Raw genomic sequence first — 18,386 nt, forward strand, 5'->3', positions numbered from 1 at the left:
TGGCAGTGGTGGGATTCGAACCCACGCCCCCGCAGAGACTGGAGCCTTAATCCAGCGCCTTAGACCGCTCGGCCACACTACCACTTCTGAGTGAGCATGGGAGCCTGGGCAATGTAGTTTCCCATGACATACAGCCGACTTGGAGGGAAAACAGGCAAATGATGGAAAACAGTCAGAAATTCAAACCAGTATTTCTGCAAATCTGATGTCTGAGCAAGAGACAGTGCATCTGCGCCCAACCACAGGTACACTTCCATTTTTAAACACTCTGGATCAAGAAGACAGTTTCACCTTCTTTTACTTAGGTGTGATACCCAGATCCTCTGACAGAACCCCAATGATCCTTGCTTTGGAGGATTCATACTCCTGGGTTATCCCCTGTTCGTGAGTGTGTGCTGATCTGGTGACTTGCTTCTGACAAATAGAACATGTCAAAAGCTATGATGTGTCATTTTTGAGATTAGTTTCCAAAGGGTTGTGGCTTCTATCTTGGGCTCCCACTTGCACTCTCTCACTTGCACATTTCCTCGGAGGAAAGTCAGATGCCAAGTAATGAGCTGCCACATGACAAGAAACAACCAACAAAGGACTTGAGGACTTCTAAGAGCCCTTGAGGAACTGAGTCCAGCCAACACCCATGTGCATGGGTTTGCAAGTGGATCAATACCATACTGAGCTTTGAGATGACTGTAGGCCTGGCCACATCCTAAATGAGAGATGTGAGAGATCCAGAGAACCCAGCTTACCTGAACTCACGTCCTGAAGCTGCTAAATCTGGATGCAGCAATAGGTAACAGATAATCCAGATGAAACAGATGGGTGTCTTTTCAGGGGCTCCAAAGAGCTCCAGTACTACAGTCCTTTCTGTATTCGTGCAGAAAAGAATTCAGTGAGAGGCAAAGTGATAGGTAAGAATTGATTTACTTGTGAGGCTGGTGGCCCAAGCGGGTGGGCAAGGAAGTGCTGTGCCTCAAAGCCTTCCTAGGCTACAGTTTTATAATCAAAGGAGACGTGGGACGGAGAGGGAGGAAGAACTTCTTTGTCTTTCTTGAGTAGATGTCATGATTCCATCATCAGCTCTTGCTCCAGGTTGAGCAGGGGAGTTTGTTGGTTTTTTTTTTTTCCTTTGTCCATACATGGTCAAACTCTGTCTAAAAATTATTATTATTTTTTAATGTGTTCAGAGGGTATGTCCTAGGGGTCATTAACTTATTCAGCTCACTGGGCAGGATGTGGGTCTCATGGCACCATTGTTTTATTGTTTGGGACATATCCCATGCTCTGTTGCCTGATTTTGTTCCTAAGCAAGCCTGCTTGGTTTTGTGGTTAAGAAAACCTGCTTTGCTGAGTAATCATTAAGTTGCAGGGGTCTCCTATATTTCGTCTATTTATAGTCCAATAGTGAGAAGGCAATGGCACCCCACTCCAGTACTCTTGCCTGGAGAATCCCTTGGATGGAGGAGCCTGGTAGGCTGCAGTCCACGGGGTCGCGAAAAGTCGGGCACGAGTGAGCAACTTCATTTTCACTTTTTACCTTCATGCATTGGAGAAGGAAATGGCAACCCACTCCAGTGTTCTTGCCTGGAGAATCCCAGGGATGGGGGAGCCTGGTGGTCTGCCGTCTATGGGGTCGCACAGAGTCGGACACGACTGAAGCGACTTAGCAGCAGCAGCAGCAGCAGTGGGAACAACTATTTAATCACCTACTTTGTCCATTTACTCTGCCCCTATCACCGGGATAAACCAAAGACATAAAAGGGGACATAAAGGAAAGAGAAGGCATCATTTTTAGTGTCTGTTATATACCAGGAAGATCCCCTGGAGTAGGAAATAGAAACTTGCTCCAGTATTCTTGCCTGGAAAATTTCATGGACAAAGAAGTCCATGGGGTCACAAGGAGTCAGGCACAACTGAGTGACTGAGCATGCATAGCACCAACATATGTACCAAGCCCATTGTTCCCACTTAACCTTCACTTCTGTCCTCTGAGTTGGGTGATCATCATCGGTTCTCTTTTCCAAACAAGGAAGCTGAAGATGAAAAGGGACAATAATTTGCTCAAGGTTGCACAGTGTTGAAAAGCTGAGACTTTATGGATAGCCAAATCGATGTTTTTATTCTTATTATTTCACACTGTTCCGGAACTCAAAACAACCAGTCTTCAAAGTTGCAGTCATTTCATTTGTGTTGAGTACAAAAAAAGGAGAAAATTGTTTAAAATCAAATGCTCTCTTGCTTTCTTAAAATTGTATCCCCCACTTCTTTCTTCCCCAGAATATCATAACTCACCTAAAATGTTTAAAATAAAATTTTAAATAAAATTTTTTATATTTCTGATCCTTTCTGCACTTAAAGATGGAAGTGTACCTATGGTTGAGTACAGATACAAAGTCTCATGTACAGGCATCAGATTTGCAGAAATATTTGTTTGAATTTCTTATTGTCTCTGTCATTCTCCTGTTTAACCTCTGAAGCTGCTGTATGTCACTAGAGACTACATTTCCTGGGCTCCATTGCTCTTTAGGCTTCCTCTAAATGTGACCAATGGGAGACACTAAATGTTGGTGAGACAAGGGCATGTTTTAGTTAAAGACCAAAGGACAATATAAAATTAGAGTAATAAGTAACCAAATGCAATCAGAGCCTTCAAAAGACAGTTTTTAGCTCTTTGGGCTACTAGAGCACTGGTTTCATTGCATAATTAGATAATTGTTGTTATGACAATAGCAGCAAACAACAACTACCTCTTTTAGCGATGTCTTTGTGTTGGCCACTCTTCTGAGGTCTTTACCTATATTCTCTCATTTGCCTTCTCAGTAACACTATGAAGCTGATTCAGCTCTGTGTGTCTTATTCTCATTGGCACACTTCCCCCATCCGTGCATTTTGCCAGATACATGTATGTACTGAGCAAGTTAGGTAATCTGTAATTAAATACAGTTAGTGCCTATTTTATTTATAGAGTGAGCATTATAATCTAATGAAATGAGGTAGAAACCACATTCCAACCAATCCAACTCTAGTATAGGTAGCTAGCAGTAAATTTGGATAACAATGAATAGCTGTCTGATTCTGAGGCATAGCTTCTGTGTCACAGGTGCCATCTAAGCAGGATGGTTCCTACTGATGGAGCCAGAGAACTGCTCTGAGACAACAAAACACAGATGCCAAGACTGGCAACCCCAGCTGAGCTTGTATTTCCTTCGTGACTGGGTCCCACTGGGGCATTCGTGGAGAGTGGCCGTGGGAGAGTCTCTACATATTTCAGCACAGACCACTTAGTGTGAAAACAAGGTACTTTAAAAAAAGTGCTCCTTAGAAATTCATTAATGCTGTACAGAGAGGAAAGAGACAGGGAAAAGATCAGACAAAAGAAAGGATGTGGGGAAATACAAAGGGTTAAATGAAAAATTTCAGAAAGAGCTGATGGTGTGTAGTTTTCATGGAGAGCGTTTGGGAAGATGAGACTCAAGTGGTTAGAATAGTGAATAAAAAGTGCAACCTTAGCTGTTAATGTAAGCTGTGCAGATACACTCCTTTCCACTGACCCCCACCCCTAGAGGTCATTAACTCCTCCTCACAGGTCTTCCTACTTCTGGTCGGCAGGCACAGTGTGGCTTGTGTCTGCTGGAACTCATGGACAGAAGTCAGCCGATGTATGGTGCCTGCTTCCCTGCAGCTCTGAGTCACACGTCAGGGAAGGGAACAGCCTGATGCACAGAGCGGCTGTGCTCCAGAAGGGGCCCCAGTGTCTGTGCTGTTTCTGTTCATAGAGGGAGCGTGAGAACAGACTTGCATGAGGAGAAGAAACATTTTCTGTGTGGGTGTCAGCTGGGAACACCAGCCTCCTAGCACCTGGGAACACTGGCTGATTCTCCCACGGGGAGAGAAGCAACCATTGTTCCCAATTCATTGCCAGGCAACCAGAGGCAGCCCCTGGGGTCATTGGTTAAACAGCCCTGCCTTTGCTCACGGTATTCCTAGCTAGGTTGTACTGACAGTCCACCCTCCCAGCATCACCATCTGCCAGAAGATGGTTGCCCTCCCAGCAGGCATCTCTCCCATCTGAGAGCAGGAGGAAACTTAAGGAGGGTCTCACTGAGAAGGTGACATTTGAGCAAAAGCCTGAAGGAAGTGAGGGGTGAGGCTGGGGGAAAAGAGTTTTCCAGGCTTTCTCATAAAACTTGGAAAGTCAATATATGAAGTCAACAAATGGGAAGCAGTGCAGGAATATTCATAGTAGCTGTGGATCATATGACTGAGGGAATTAAATCAGCCTGAGGACATGGAGCTCATTTGGGAGGTGACACAGAACTCTGGGGGTTTCCCAGGTGGCTCAGTGGTAAAGAATTCACCTGCCAATGCAGGAGATGTGGGTTCGATCCCTGGGTTGGGAAGATCACCTGGAAAAGGAAATGGCAACCCACTCCAGTGTTCTTACCTGGAAAACCCCATGGACAGAGGAGCCTGGCAGGTTGGACATGACCTAATGACTGAACAACAGCAACAACAAACAGAACCCTTTTAGGTAGGAAAACAGAACAGTGTGAGCCAATGTGTGTGGATGAGACAGAGACATAGACAAAGAGACGGATGAGAAGTATGAAAGTACACTTACGGGGTAGAAATGAAGGATGTTTAAGGCAGTGATGTGCTGGTAAATGTTTAACAACTGGTACTCCAGGAAAACTCCCCCAGTATTTATTTGTTCAGTTCAGTTCAGTTCAGTTGCTCAGTCCTGTCCGATTATTTGTGACGCCATGAATCGCAGCACGCCAGGCCTCCCTGTCCATCACCAACTCCCAGAGTCCACTCTCACGTCCATCGAGTCAGTGATGCCATCTGGCTATCTCATCCTCTGTCGTCCCCTTCTCTTCCTGCCCCCAATCCCTCCCAGCATCAGTCTTTTCCAATGAGTCAACTCTTCACATGAGGTAGCCAAAGTACTGGAGTTTCAGCTTTAGCATCATTCCTTCCAAAGAAATCCCAGGGCTGATCTCCTTCAGAATGGACTGGTTGGATCTCCTTGCAGTCCGAGGGACTCTCAAGAGTCTTCTCCAACACCACAGTTCAAAAGCGTCAATTCTTCAGCACTCAGCTTTCTTCACAGTCCAACTCTCACATCCATACATGACCACTGGAAAAACCATAGCCTTGACTAGAAGCTAAATATTGGTATATAAATACTCCCACTAGGGCCAATTCCAGGTTACCGAGGTTACATTGAACACTGAATAGAAAGCAAGGAAAGTTCAAAATGACTTGTAGATTTTCCACTGGAGGCCTGAGAGTTGAAGATGTTGAGGGCAGTGAGTGGATGTCGACAAACCACTGATATGTTTTGTGGCTGCACAGAGACCAAGGGCCCCAATCTCTAAATTCACAGCCTGAAGGACTGAATTAAGGGAAACTTGAAGTTTCCTTTTGTACTTTTCCCAGCCTCAGGTATGCAGATGACACCACCCTAATGGCAGAAAGTGAAGAAGAACTAAAGAGCCTCTTGATGAAGGTGAAAGAGGAGAGTGAAGAAGTTGGCTTAAAGCTCAACATTCAGAAAACTAAGATCATGGCATCTGGTCCCATCACTTCATGGCAAATAGATGGGGAAACAATGGAAACAGTGGCTGACTTTATTTTTCTGGGCTCCAAAATCACTGCAGATGGTGATTGCAACCATGAAATTAAAAGACGCTTACTCCTTGGAAGGAAAGTTATGACCAACCTACACAGCATATTGAAAAGCAGAGACATTACTTTGTCAACAAAGGTCCATCTAGTCAAGGCTGTGGTTTTTCCAGTGGTCATGTATGGATGTGAGAGTTGGACTGTAAAGAAAGCTGAGCGCGGAAGCATTGATGCTTTTGAACTGTGGTGTTGGAGAAAACTCTTGAGAGTCCCTTGGACTGCAAGGACATCCAACCAGTCCATCCAAAAGAGATCAGTCCTGGGTGTTCATTGGAAGGACTAATACTTTGGCCACCTGATGCGAAGAGCTGACTCATTGGAAAAGACCCTAATGCTGGGAAAGATTAAGGGCAGGAGGAAAAGGGGACCACAGAGGATGAGATGGTTGGATGGCATCACTGACTCAATGGACATGGGTTTGGGTGGACTCTGGGATTTGGTGATAGACAGGGAGGACTGGCGTGCTGTGGTTCATGGGGTCTCAAAGTGTTGGACACGAATGAGCGACTGAACTGAACTGAACTTCATTTATTTTTTCCTTTCACAGAGCCAGTGTGTCAAGGGCCCCTTTTCCTTAATGGATTTCCACATGTTCTTTTCTCTGCCAAAGTTTCTCAGGTACCCATAAGGGGTGATTCTCCATATCCAGGGAGTTAAGTTGAGCCAAAAAATGGAGCAAGCAGTTTGAAGCATCCTTGTTTTAGGAGTCTCTATTCTTGCAAAGGTGGCTTAGCTGAGTTTGAAATGCCCACTGAATCCACTGGGGCTGCTTCTGCACCTGAAATAGACCTGGTGGGAGGTGAGAAGGTGCATTTGCCACCATTTCAAAACCATGTCTGCCAGGTCCGCTCCTCTGGAAGCTTCCTCCGACCATGGGACCATGGGGTAGTGGCTACCAGAACCAAGTAGCACTCTAGTTTATCACAACCGCAGTCACTTTAATCTCTGCAGGTGGAAGCCAGCATATGCAGACTTGGAAATCCCATCATCCTCTCTGACTTCCCACTCTGTGAATAGATCAACAGGTGAAGATGGTAGATTACTTCTATACGTACTTCTATCTTTACATAAATTTTCACATTTATATGAGGTTTTACAAGGAACAAAGTGATTTCTCATGTGCACTCTGTTTGATTGGCTTTTCAAAACCCTGGGAGATGCTATTATCCTACTGTACAGATGAAAAGCCTGATTTTTCAGGAATGGCAGATGACACACCCCCCAGTCAGACACTTGAGAAATGATGGAGCTGGAATACAGACAGAGATATTTTTTCTTCCAAACTCCCATTTCTTTTCAGAATATCTCACTGCAGGTCTGTGTTATGTGTACATACATGTGGTTATGTATGTATGCACAGACATACCACTTTGTACAGGCTTATTATATAGGGTTTTTTAAAAGATGAAGGCTGTGGCCTTCTATTAATCCAGCCTTATGAATTCATCAGCTATTTCTTGAGTGTCTAGAACATGCTAGGCAATGTCAGACTATAGCTTGCAATACAGGATGGACCATCCAGGCCTCTAGCCCCAAAGGCACAGATTTTAGAGTAGCAGAGATATGGTTAAAACCAGACCTTGACTGCAGAGGACAGAGCAGAAGGGGCAAAGGAGAAGGCAGATTGGGAAGGTGTGCCTTCTAACTCCTGTGTAAGGAAATGGCCATTGAACCAGGTAGTTAATGAAACTCTTCTTCCATCTTGGTATCATATTTCATTTCTTCATGCCAGGCTGGAATTTGGGGAGACTGTTCCAATTCCAATATTTTATATACAGCTCTCACAAAATAAGTGGTGTTGAAAAATTAAATAATTTTATTTGTGCTGTTCTTTAGAGTTCCAAACAATTTTTTCATTCTCATAGTTACTTAAGGTACATATTACATCCATTTTACAGATGAAGAAACTGGGGTTCAAAATGAACTTGACAAGGCCACAGTTTTTAAAGATAAGAACCTTAAGTCCTTGAATTTATGTTCACTTTGCACCATCCCAGCAGAATATTAGAACAATTTTCATTTTGCTGGAAAGCAGGGTTTGTTATTCCAGTATTGTTTTGTGTGCCTACCAGCAGAGGACAGGTTACATAAATGATGAGGCATCCCCACAGTACAAAAACATTAGACAATGCACAGTACCCTCTGTGTTCACATTTGGAAAGTTTTCCAAGATATACTGTTAGAGAAAAGAGCAACTGTATACAGTCAGCTATGTTTTAAGAACGAAAGTTGGAGATAGGGGGAAAGAAAAAAATACATTCACGCTTGACTCACATTGGCATGAATTAACAACAGGCAAATATACAAGGAAAATAACGTTACTTAGGGGGCAGTGGGACAATCCAGTAAAGGAGTGGATTCTCAACATATGCCTGGTTATTTCGATTCCTTTGAACCCTCTCAATGTATCCCTGGTGATCCATTGGCTAAGACTGTGGGCTCACATTACAGGGGCCCTGGGTTTAATCCCTGGTAAGGGAACAAGATCCCACATGAAAGAAAGAATGAAAATGAAGTCGCTAAGTTGTGTCCCATTCTTTGCTACCCTACAGACTGTAGCCTGTCAGGTTCCTCCATCCATGGGATTTTCCAGGCAAGAATACTAGAGTGCGTTGCCATTTCCTTCTCCAGAGGATCTTCCTGACCCAGGGATCAAACCCTGGTCTCCTGCATTGCAGGCAGATTCTTTATCATCTGAGCCACTTTAAAGAGCCCAGTTCCCACATGCTGCAACTAAAGATCCTGTGTTCTGCAACTAAGAGCTGGAAAAGCCAAATAAATAGATATTTTAAAAAATGTATTACTTATTCAAGAAATTAGATACATTTTTACCAATGAAGGCTTCACAATAATAGTTCCCATCCCTTCCCTTTCACTCTTCTTATCCCCAAGACACACAGTACACACAATGAAAGAAACCCAGAGTAAGTTTTTAATAGAAAAAATTTTGCACATGCAGGATCAATCAGTGATATCAGAACACTGACACCAATCCATTTATTTCTGAGCATTGATGAGTTTGACAGACACTCTGGATCCAGGCATCTCTTTGTAATGAGAAGCTTTTGAAACCTAAGGGAAGAGAAGAAACCAAAGTAAATGTATTGGGGAACTTCTTTCTTATCCTTCCTCAACATATGCAGAAAAATGTACCAACCTGTTTCCTCGTAACTGGTGTGCTTCTTTCTGAGTATTGTGCATGCTAAGTCACCTCTGTCTTATTCCACTTTTTGTGACCCTATGGACTGTAGCCCTCCAGTCTCCTCTGTCCATGGGATTCTCCAGGCAAGAATACTGGAGTTGGTTGTCAAGCCTTCCACCAGGGGATCTTCCGAAACCAGGGATCAAACCCATGTCTCTTATGTCTCATGCATTGGCAGGCGGGTTCTTTACAACTAGCACCACCTCATTTCCTCACAAACACATTCCCTGTGGTAAGAGGACACAACATCCCTGGAAAGATGCTCTAATTTTGCTCTTCAGATAGAGTTGCCAGATTTGGCTAATCAGTTCAGTTCAGTTGAGTTCAGTCGCTCAGTCGTGTCCGACTCTTTGCAACCCCATGAGCTGCAGCACGCCAGGCCTCCTTGTCTATTACCAACTCCCAGAGCCTACCCAAATTCATGTCCATTGAGTTGGTGATGCCATCCAACCATCTCATCCTCTGTCTTCCCCTTTTCCTCCTGCCCTCAATCTTTCCCGGCATCAGGGTCTTTTCAAATGAGTCAGCTTTTCACATCACGTGGCCAAAGTATTGGAGTTTCAGCTTTAACATCAGTCCTTCCACACAGGACTGATCTCCTTTAGGATGGACTGGTTGGATCTCCTTGCAGTCCAAGGGACTCTCAAGGCTCTTCTCCAACACCACAGTTCAAAACCATCAATTCTTTGGTGCTCAGCTTTCTTTATAGTCCAACTATCACATCCATACATGACTACTGGAAAAACCATAGCTTTGACTAGATGGACCTTTGTTGGCAAAGTGATGTCTCTGCTTTTTAATATGCTGTCTAGATTGGCTAGTAAAAATACAGTATGCCCAGTTAAATCTGAATTGAAGATAAACAATTTTTGTTGTACTATAACATGTGTGGTTGTTGTTGTTTAGTCTGTAAGTGGTGTCTAACTCTTTGTGACCCCAAGGACTGTAAGCCTCTAGATGATTCTGTCCATGGGATTTTCCAAGCAAGAATACTTCAGTGGGTTGCCATTTCCTTCTCCAGGGGATATTCCTGACCTAGGGATTGAACCCGCACCTCCTGCATTGGCAAGTGGATTCTTTACCACTGAGCCACCCAGGAATCCAGCATAGTGTGTCCCATACAATATTTGGGGGCATACTTATATTAAAACAATTATTTGTTGATTAACTGATATTCAAATTTAACTGAATGTCCTATATTTTATCTGGTTAACCATATCCTTAGATGCTACTAGGAGGAAACTAGTTAAGTGCACTTGAGCACATCAGCCCAGAGGGACAAGAAGTCCCTAGCCTGGTGTTACAAACAGAACTTTCTGCACTGACAGACATGTTCTGTATCTTTGCTATCCAAAGCAGAAACCACCCAGCAACTTGAAATATGCTTAGTGCAATTGAGGACCTGAATTTTTTAAAATTTCATTTAATTTAAATTTAAAATGTCACATGTGGCCTGTGGCCTATAATGGACAGAGTAGCTCAAGAATCAGTCATGTATCTCCCTCCAAATGTAGCAAATGGGATTTAAAACTGTTGGTGGTTAAAAAGTTTCATCACTTAGGAATAAACTCACAAATCCCTGCATATTAATGATCTGTTTTTGTGCAGATAGAAGTTCTGTTGCCAACACATTAATCTGGAGTATTCACTCCGAGTATTTCCTGAGTATCTATTATATGGGATGATGTGCTAGGATATGGAGATATATGACAGAATTTTTCAACCAGCTCTCTCCATAGAAAATCATGTTAACTGCATAATCCCAGTATTAGAATGTAAAAGGCTCTGAGGTGCCCCATGTGCTGAGCAGGCATCGTAAGGAATGAAACAGCACTGACTTGGTCATATATGCCAGCTGAGTGCTCCTTTTCTTTCCATTATTGTAAACAAACATTTAGTAACCACAGACCCAATAAGGCATTAGAGAAGATTCTTTTATAAATCATATCGGCCAGCAGAGAAAACAAACCAGTGGCTCAGACAATAAAGCATCTGCCTGCAATGGGGGAGACTTGGGTTGGGTCCCTGGGTTGGGAAGATCCCCTGGAGGAGAGCATGGCAACCCACTCCAGTGTTCTTGCCTGGAGAATCCCATGGACAGGGAAGTCTGGCAGGCTACAGTCCATGGCGTCGCAAAGAGTCGGACACAACAGAGCAACTAAGCACAGGGCCACTGAGAGTTATCAGAAGATACTGTCTGATGAGGTTAGTGCAGAAACCTTTTGGCAGAAGGTAGAGTGTGGAAAACAAATGCAGTGTATGGTGATTCCAAGTTTCACTGCAGCCCTAGTAGCTGTGTAGGGCAGTGGGAAATGTATCAACAGTGGTTCATTTCAGTTCAGTTGCTCAGTCATGTCTGTGACCTCGTGGACTGTAGCACACCAGGCCTCCCTTTCTGTCACCAGCTCCCAGAGCTTACTCAAACTCTTGTCCATTGAGTCAGTGATGCCACCCAGCCATCTGATCCTGTCGTCCCCTTCTCCTCCCACCTTCAATCTTTCCCAGCATCAGGGACTTTTCAAATGAGTCAGTTCTATGCATCAGGTGGCCAAAGTATTTGGAGTTTCAGCTTCTGCATCAGTCCTTCTAATGAATATTCAGGACTAGTTTCCTTTAGGATGGACTGGTTGGATCTCGTTGCAGTCCAAGGGACTCTCAACAGTCTTCTCCAACACCACAGTTCAAAAGCATCAATTGTTTAGCTCTCAGCTGGCTTCCCTGGTAGCTTGAATGGTAAAGCGTCTGCCTATAATGTGGGAGACTCGGGTTCGATCCCTGGGTCGGGAAGATCCCCTGGAGAAGGAAATGGCGACCCACTCCAGTATTCATGCCTGGAAAATCCCATGGGCCGAAGAGCCTGGTGGGGTACAGTCCATTAGTCCAACTCTGACATCCATACATGACTACTGCAGAAACCATATCTTTGACTAGATGAACCTTTATTGGCAAAGTAAGGTCTCTGCTTTTGAATATGCTGTCTAGGTTGATCATAACTTTTCTTTCAAGGAGTAAGAGTCTTTTAATTTCATGGCTGCAGTCACCATCTGCAGTGATTTTGGAGCCCAGAAAAATAAAGTCAGCCACTGTTTCCACTGTTTCCCCATCTATTTGCCATGAAGTGATGGGACCAGATGCCATGATCTTAGTTTTCTGAATGTTTTAAGCCAACTTTTTCACTCTCACGTTCATCAAGTATCTCTTTAGTTCTTCTTCACTTTTTGCCATAAGGGTGGTGTCACCCTTATATAACAATGGTTACTGGGCAGATATTTTTATATAGAAACAGAAATAACCATGTCCTTTCTGGGCTCTGAGTGTGCTTTCTGGGCTGCAGCATCCATTCCCTGGTTCACTCACCAGAGAGTTGAGTCCCAGCCCCTCTGTGAGAAGCTGGGATGTCTACATACCATGCTCCCCTTCATGGAACAGTCTAATGGGGAAAGGCAAACAACATGGGATCTGATCAAGACAGACTTTATTTAGACTATATTTTAAAGGCTCTCAACAGGATGATTCAAAGAAAGTAGCTTGGAGTGAGAAATAAACAGAGAGAGGTTACTTTGTTTATTTTACTTTTTATATTTGAGGTTACTCTACACATGCTTCTTTTAACACTTGACACACAGATGTTTGCAGAAGGTAACAGTCTCTCCTCATATAAGCTCACGTAATGGGGCTTTTATTTCTAGATGGTAGACACCCTCTCGTCCGTAGTTTCTCTCTCTCTCTCTTTTTTTTTTCTTATTTATTTACTTATCTATCTAGTACTGCTTTGCTTTGCAAAGGGTTGAGTGTCTCTTAATAAATTTTAATGTATATTGCCAGGAAATTTTCTCAAGAGATTATACAACTGTGGCAATCCTTTCTCATCCTTATCATCCTAAGTCTTACTAGTTTTAGGGCTTGTCTATCCATAGGTGAAGGGCTTCCCTCATCGTTTCAGCAGTGAAGAATCCACTTGCAAATGTAGGAGACTCATGTTCAGTCCCTGAGTCAAAAAGATCCTCTGGAGAAGGAAATAGCAACCCACTCCAATATTCTTGCCTGGGAAATCCCATGGACCGAGGAGCTAGGCAGGGTACAGTCCACGGAGTCACAAAGAGCTGGACACAGCTTAACAACTAAAGAATAACAACAACATCCATAGGTGAGAAATGCTATTCCTTTGTTGCTGTGATATGCATAACCTAACTTCTAGGAAAGTGAACACTTGTATATATTTTGGTTTGTTTTTTCTCATATGCATTTTCTATTTGAATTTGATAAAATGTATACAATATCCTGTTTAATATTTTTTCTATTATTGTTTGCCCTTTTCTTAGCAGTTTGCAGCTGTTCCTTGTAAATTAAGGTCATTAACCTTTTGTGTATAATGTTTTGCAAATCCTTTATTTCGATGTACTGCTTGTTTTCTACTCTCTTTATGGTATATTGCATCTTTATTTTTATCCTATGTGGTCTGTGTACCTTCCTATATGGCCTTTGTGTTTCCTGGATAGCTTAATAATGACACCTCCCCCTCAAAATACACACATACAAACTGAGGTTATAAAAAATCTTCCCTAAAATTTCATTTAGCATTTCTATTTTACATTAGATCATTAATCCATCTGGCTAGATCAATTTTAGATAGGTCTGTCTGGAGAAGAGCTGAGAACGAGCTCACCAAAAGAAGTCAGAGGATGGGTATTGCAGAGAATGAGATCAACAGTGCAAATGTTTTGAAGTACAAAGGAACCTGGCAGGTGGAAGAGAGACCAGTGTACCTGGACAGAGAGATGTAATGAAGTCAGGTAGGTAGACTGAGGCTAGAGGTGGTCATGGATGACTCTTCAGGACATGGAAAGGAGTATGGTGAATAAATTAAGATATGTATTAAAGGTATGAGTAATGTGACTTACCAATTTCTTTTGGTGCTATACTGATATTGCTTATTAAGTTTTTTCATAAATTTTTCTACTTATTAATGATACAGTTTTCTGGGTGTAAATATAGACTGTATCTGCCTTTTGGTAGATCTCCTGATGATGCTAATGTTGGTTTGTTACAAGATCAAGGTGCTGAAATAAAAAAGAGAGGGAAGAATTCTGGAGCTACATATATGAGCCCGGATTCTTACTTTTAGTATGTAGGGGAAACCCTCAATTAAATTTCTAATGTCTTCTAATAGCACACATGCATTATGCTTAACAGGAATATTTATAATTGAATTCAACAAATGACAAACCCTTAAAAGATAACCTGCTTCTAATTTTAAAATACATACAATTATTTTTTACAACTGATTATAAGATGTACCACACTTGTAAAAAAAAGAGCTCACATGATACATTTAAAAAATAGGAAGTGAATGGCTGACAGATGGATTAAAGGGAGGATATTGCAGTACAGATTATTTGGAAATTTTAAATGAGATTTTGTAACTGATTGTGTTGTGTTAAACTGATCTGTAGTGTTCAGAATATCCTATATAACTGAATGATGATTCTATCTCAGTCTCACGTCTCAATAAATCTCTGAGATAAACTTTTGTCCCTAGTTCCCAGATGTCTTCAGTAATTGGAAGGCCTAGGTTTACCATTCTCATCAACTTGCCCCATTTTAAATGGTCCTCTCCAGGACCCTTGAGGCATGGTGGATGGAAACCTACTCAAGGGCTGGAAACCAAAGAAAGCTACTGAGAGTTTATTGCCCACTAGAGAATTTTCCCAAGTGGTAACTAGGGCTTTTGGATATAAACAGTGACATTTCAAAGCAGGAGGCAAAAAACTATGTTGGAGAGGAGAAGCTAGCCCTGAGCAGTGTGGAATGTTCTCTGGTTGGGGAGTGGTCTCTTAGCAGTGTCTCTTAGGTAACAGCTTGTCAAACGACACCTTCTCTGTTTCTTTGAAGCTCTCAAAATAAGTTGCCAATGCAAACTGAATTTTTCAGAATGGATTTTCTACTGGTAAAAGAAGATGTTATTACCAGCCTGTTAGTCTGTGTGTGATTAATGTCACCTCTGTTAATAAACTGACCCTCTAGTATTCTAGCACTTTATTAAGTGTTTCCTAATGGCTCAGCCACTGATCCAGCTCAACATTTTCTCAGCGTCATTATCAAGTGTTTATTGTATGCTGGGATCTATCCTATCAACAATTTAATAGGGTTGGGAACAATTGGGATCCTTGACCTAAAGGATGTTTTGATGAAATACAGAAAATTAATACACTGTATCATTCACTCTTAAATAGTCCAATAAAAATTTTGTTATTGGAACCCAGAGGGGAGAATTCAAGTCTTCTCTAATTCCTTTCTTCATTTACCACAATAAATTACCTTATCAAGTCCTATGGTTCTTTACCAAACCATCTTTCCACTTGTCCCCTTTTTTCACTTGTCATATATTAAATGTGTATTGGCTAACACAGAAATGTGTAAAGCAATCATCCTCCAATTAAAAATAAATTTGAAAAAATGTAGGAAAAAATAAAATTAAAGTGCTGTGTGAAAAATAACATGTGTGGGTCACACATTCTGAAGATTAACCTCACTTCCTGAATGTATATTCCAGGATGATCACCTCTCCTCTTTCTCTTAAAATTCTCAAGAAATTAGGATGAAATTAGTAATACTTGGTATGTGGGCAAAGTTAAATCCTTTATGTATTATTGAGTTTTACTGTTTTCATAATTCTGATAATCTCCTAGAGAGCCGTTGGTTATAACATAGCCAGTGATTACAAGTACTGGCTTCCTGACTTTGGGGCTTAGACAAGTTGTTTACGCCGTCTTCCATTTCCTTTATCTTTAAAATTGGGATAGGAATAGTACTTATCTCTAGGATTGTTGGTTAAATTAATATGCTGGACCAACATTGACACCCATAAGTGCTTAGTAAGTTTTGGGTATTACTCTTGAGCCACCTGCATACTCATACTGCTGAGCCCATCTTTTCATCACAAGAAAAGCCATACAGGAAAAAATGGACGCAGGAAGTTGAGGTCACACATCTAGTTAAGTGTTGGAGCTGGCAAGCTGGCAAGTCAATGAAAAGTATCGCAAGCCTTATATAAAGCAGTTCCAACCTAAGAATCCAAGTTCTCCAACATAAAGATATTGTTGGGCAGAAAGAACATGGTCCTCTTAGGGTACCCCTACCTGAGATTGGACTTTCCCCAAACGGATTTTCAGTCTGGCTATCATTAAAAACCTGGGAGATTCTAATGTGTGGCCGTCAAGATGCTCATTTCTTTTTCCGCCTCTTTGCCTTCACCAAACACCCATACACTAGCCAGGTTCTTTGGCTAGTGGTTTCAAGGCCAGGCTGGAGGTGGGGCTGAGAGGCAGGCGAGTAGCTCAGGAAGAGGGGAAGAGTGGGATTGAGGCTCCAAGACTGCAGGATGTCTGTGTCAAAGTTAAGAGGAAGGTGTGTCCAGGGGACCAGCTACTGTTTAGATGATCTCTTCCCGCACATCTGGATTTGAATGCTCCAAACCAACTGATTTCCGTGCAAAAAGCCCCAGCAGTGTTTGTGGGTGCGTTTCCCTGGGCTGCCTAGGTCCCCCACTCTGGCTTACTCAGCCTCCTTGTCTACTCCTTTAAGTACAAACTGAGTCATCCAAAATACTCGATGAGACTCAATCCTGGAAAACAGGATCCTAGGGATTTTTGTACAGAGCTAGGTCCCCTGGTGGCTCAGACAGTAAAGCGTCTATCAATGTGGGACCTGGGTTCGAGTCCTGGGTCGGTAAGATTCCCTGGAAAAGGAAATGGCAACCCACTCTTGCCTAGAAAATCCTACGGATGGAGGATCCTGGTGCAGGCTACTGTCCATGGGGTCGCAAAGAGTAGACACGACTGAGCAATTTCACTTCAGGTCGTCTTTTGGGTTGGAGCAGCTGATTTACTAGATCTCCAGTAGTAAACTACTTTGGGGAGAACTACAGTCCTGCTCTAACCCTTTAAGGGCTGCGTTGGGAACCTAGAAACTTGAACCTTTTCATTCAGGCACTAATCTAGGGTTCCTGGAGAAGGCAATGGCAAACCTACTCCAGGGTTCTTGCCTGGAGAATCCCTTGGACAGAGGAACCTGACACACAAGTCCATGGGGTGGCAAGAGTCGGACACGACTGAAGAATAGCACACAACCCACCTTACATACAAAACTACTAGGTTAGAAATTAGCCCCAAATATCTATCTGTAAATGGGGGAGAAGACACAATTCGAGTCTAGATTGTTCTGAGCTGCTGCTGCTGCTGCTGCTAAGTCGCTTCAGTCGTGTCCGACTCTGCGACCCCATAGACGGCAGCCCACTAGGCTCCCCCGTCCCTGGGATTCTCCAGGCAAGAATACTGAAGTGGGTTGCCATTTCCTTCTCCTATGCATGAAAGTGGAAAGTGAAAATGAAGTTACTCAGTAGTGCGGAACTCTTAGCGACCCCATGGACTGTAGCCAACCAGGCTCCTCCGTCCATGCGATTTTCCAGGCAAGAGTACTGGAGTGGGGTGCCATTGCCTTCTACCACATGTTAACTCCAGGCAGCTTTTCAGAAGCCCCTTTCTAAACACGTGCTATTGTTTCAAATAGCACTTCGAAAGTTAACCGGAGACCCTAATTTCCTTACCTAAGGAAATGAGGGTTCATTGTAGAGCAAGGCATCTGAGAGGGTCTCGCTGTCTTGCTCAACCCGTTTGCTCTCATCATCCAAGTAATATGTCAAAACAAGTTTATTGAGGCGAGTTAAACTCTTAGGCCTTATCTTCCAAGGCCACATCACCTTACTATCAGAAACACATAACCACTTTGTGAATCAAGCCTTAATCGATTTATCACTTTATACTTCGAACCTTTTGTTAAGATTCAAAGGGAGTTTTCCTGTAACGCTTTAGCTTCCGTAAAAGTTTAACTTACCTTTTGTTGTTTTACAAATACAGTGATACTAGCTCTTCTTTTGAAAGAGTGGGGGCTCTGAAAAGAGCCTTTGGGTTTGAAAGCACTTCCGGAAACTCAAGTCTCAGTCCAATTACTTGCCCTTGGCCTTGTGGTGGCTCTCGGTTTTCTTGGGCAGCAGCACCGCCTGGATGTTGGGCAGAACACCACCCTGAGCGATGGTCACACGGCCCAGCAGCTTGTTGAGCTCTTCGTCGTTGCGGATGGCCAGCTGCAAGTGACGCGGGATGATACGAGTCTTCTTGTTGTCGCGCGCCGCGTTACCCGCCAGCTCTAAAATCTCGGCCGTCAGGTACTCCAGCACCGCCGCCAGGTACACCGGGGCCCCAGCGCCTACCCGCTCGGCGTAATTGCCTTTGCGTAGTAGACGATGGACTCGCCCAACGGGGAACTGGAGCCCCGCCCGCGAAGAACGAGACTTGGCCTTTGCTCGCGCCTTACCGCCTTGCTTGCCACGTCCAGACATAGCAAATACAAAAAAAAAAAGAGCAAAAAAATAAAAAAAGACTGCCTGTCAAAATACACCAAGTCTAAAACTAAGTAGAACACTGCTGCTTTTATAGGCATT

At 43.1% G+C, this 18,386-nt stretch overlaps 1 protein-coding gene and 1 non-coding gene across 3 annotated transcripts; both read right to left on the reverse strand.

Moving 5' to 3' along the window:
* TRNAL-AAG (transfer RNA leucine (anticodon AAG)) lies at positions 1-82 on the reverse strand. The gene has a single exon. It is a non-coding gene; the product is annotated as a tRNA-Leu (tRNA).
* Positions 83-6,198: 6,116 nt separating this feature from the next.
* On the reverse strand, positions 6,199-18,350 carry LOC101111669 (histone H2A type 1-C). Of its 2 annotated transcripts, none has more exons than XM_060403395.1 (2): positions 17,780-18,350; positions 6,199-6,692 (listed from the first exon to the last, which is right to left on the reverse strand). In XM_060403395.1, exon 1 carries the CDS (start codon positions 18,282-18,284, stop codon positions 17,892-17,894), a length of 393 nt encoding a protein of 130 aa, XP_060259378.1. In that variant the 5' UTR covers positions 18,285-18,350; the 3' UTR covers positions 6,199-6,692; positions 17,780-17,891. The 2 variants fall into 2 exon arrangements, with proteins under 2 accessions (XP_060259378.1, XP_004019127.1); XM_004019078.6 differs by lacking the exon at positions 6,199-6,692 and adding an exon at positions 7,479-8,757.
* Positions 18,351-18,386: the final 36 nt, after the last annotated feature.

Source organism: Ovis aries, chromosome 20 (assembly GCF_016772045.2).
Source record: "Ovis aries strain OAR_USU_Benz2616 breed Rambouillet chromosome 20, ARS-UI_Ramb_v3.0, whole genome shotgun sequence".
In the NCBI taxonomy this organism is placed as follows: domain Eukaryota; kingdom Metazoa; phylum Chordata; class Mammalia; order Artiodactyla; family Bovidae; genus Ovis; species Ovis aries.

Excerpts from the sequence above, each read along its gene's own strand:
- LOC101111669 (XM_060403395.1), bottom strand. The coding sequence starts at position 18,284 with ATGTCTGGACGTGGCAAGCAAGGCGGTAAGGCGCGAGCAAAGGCCAAG.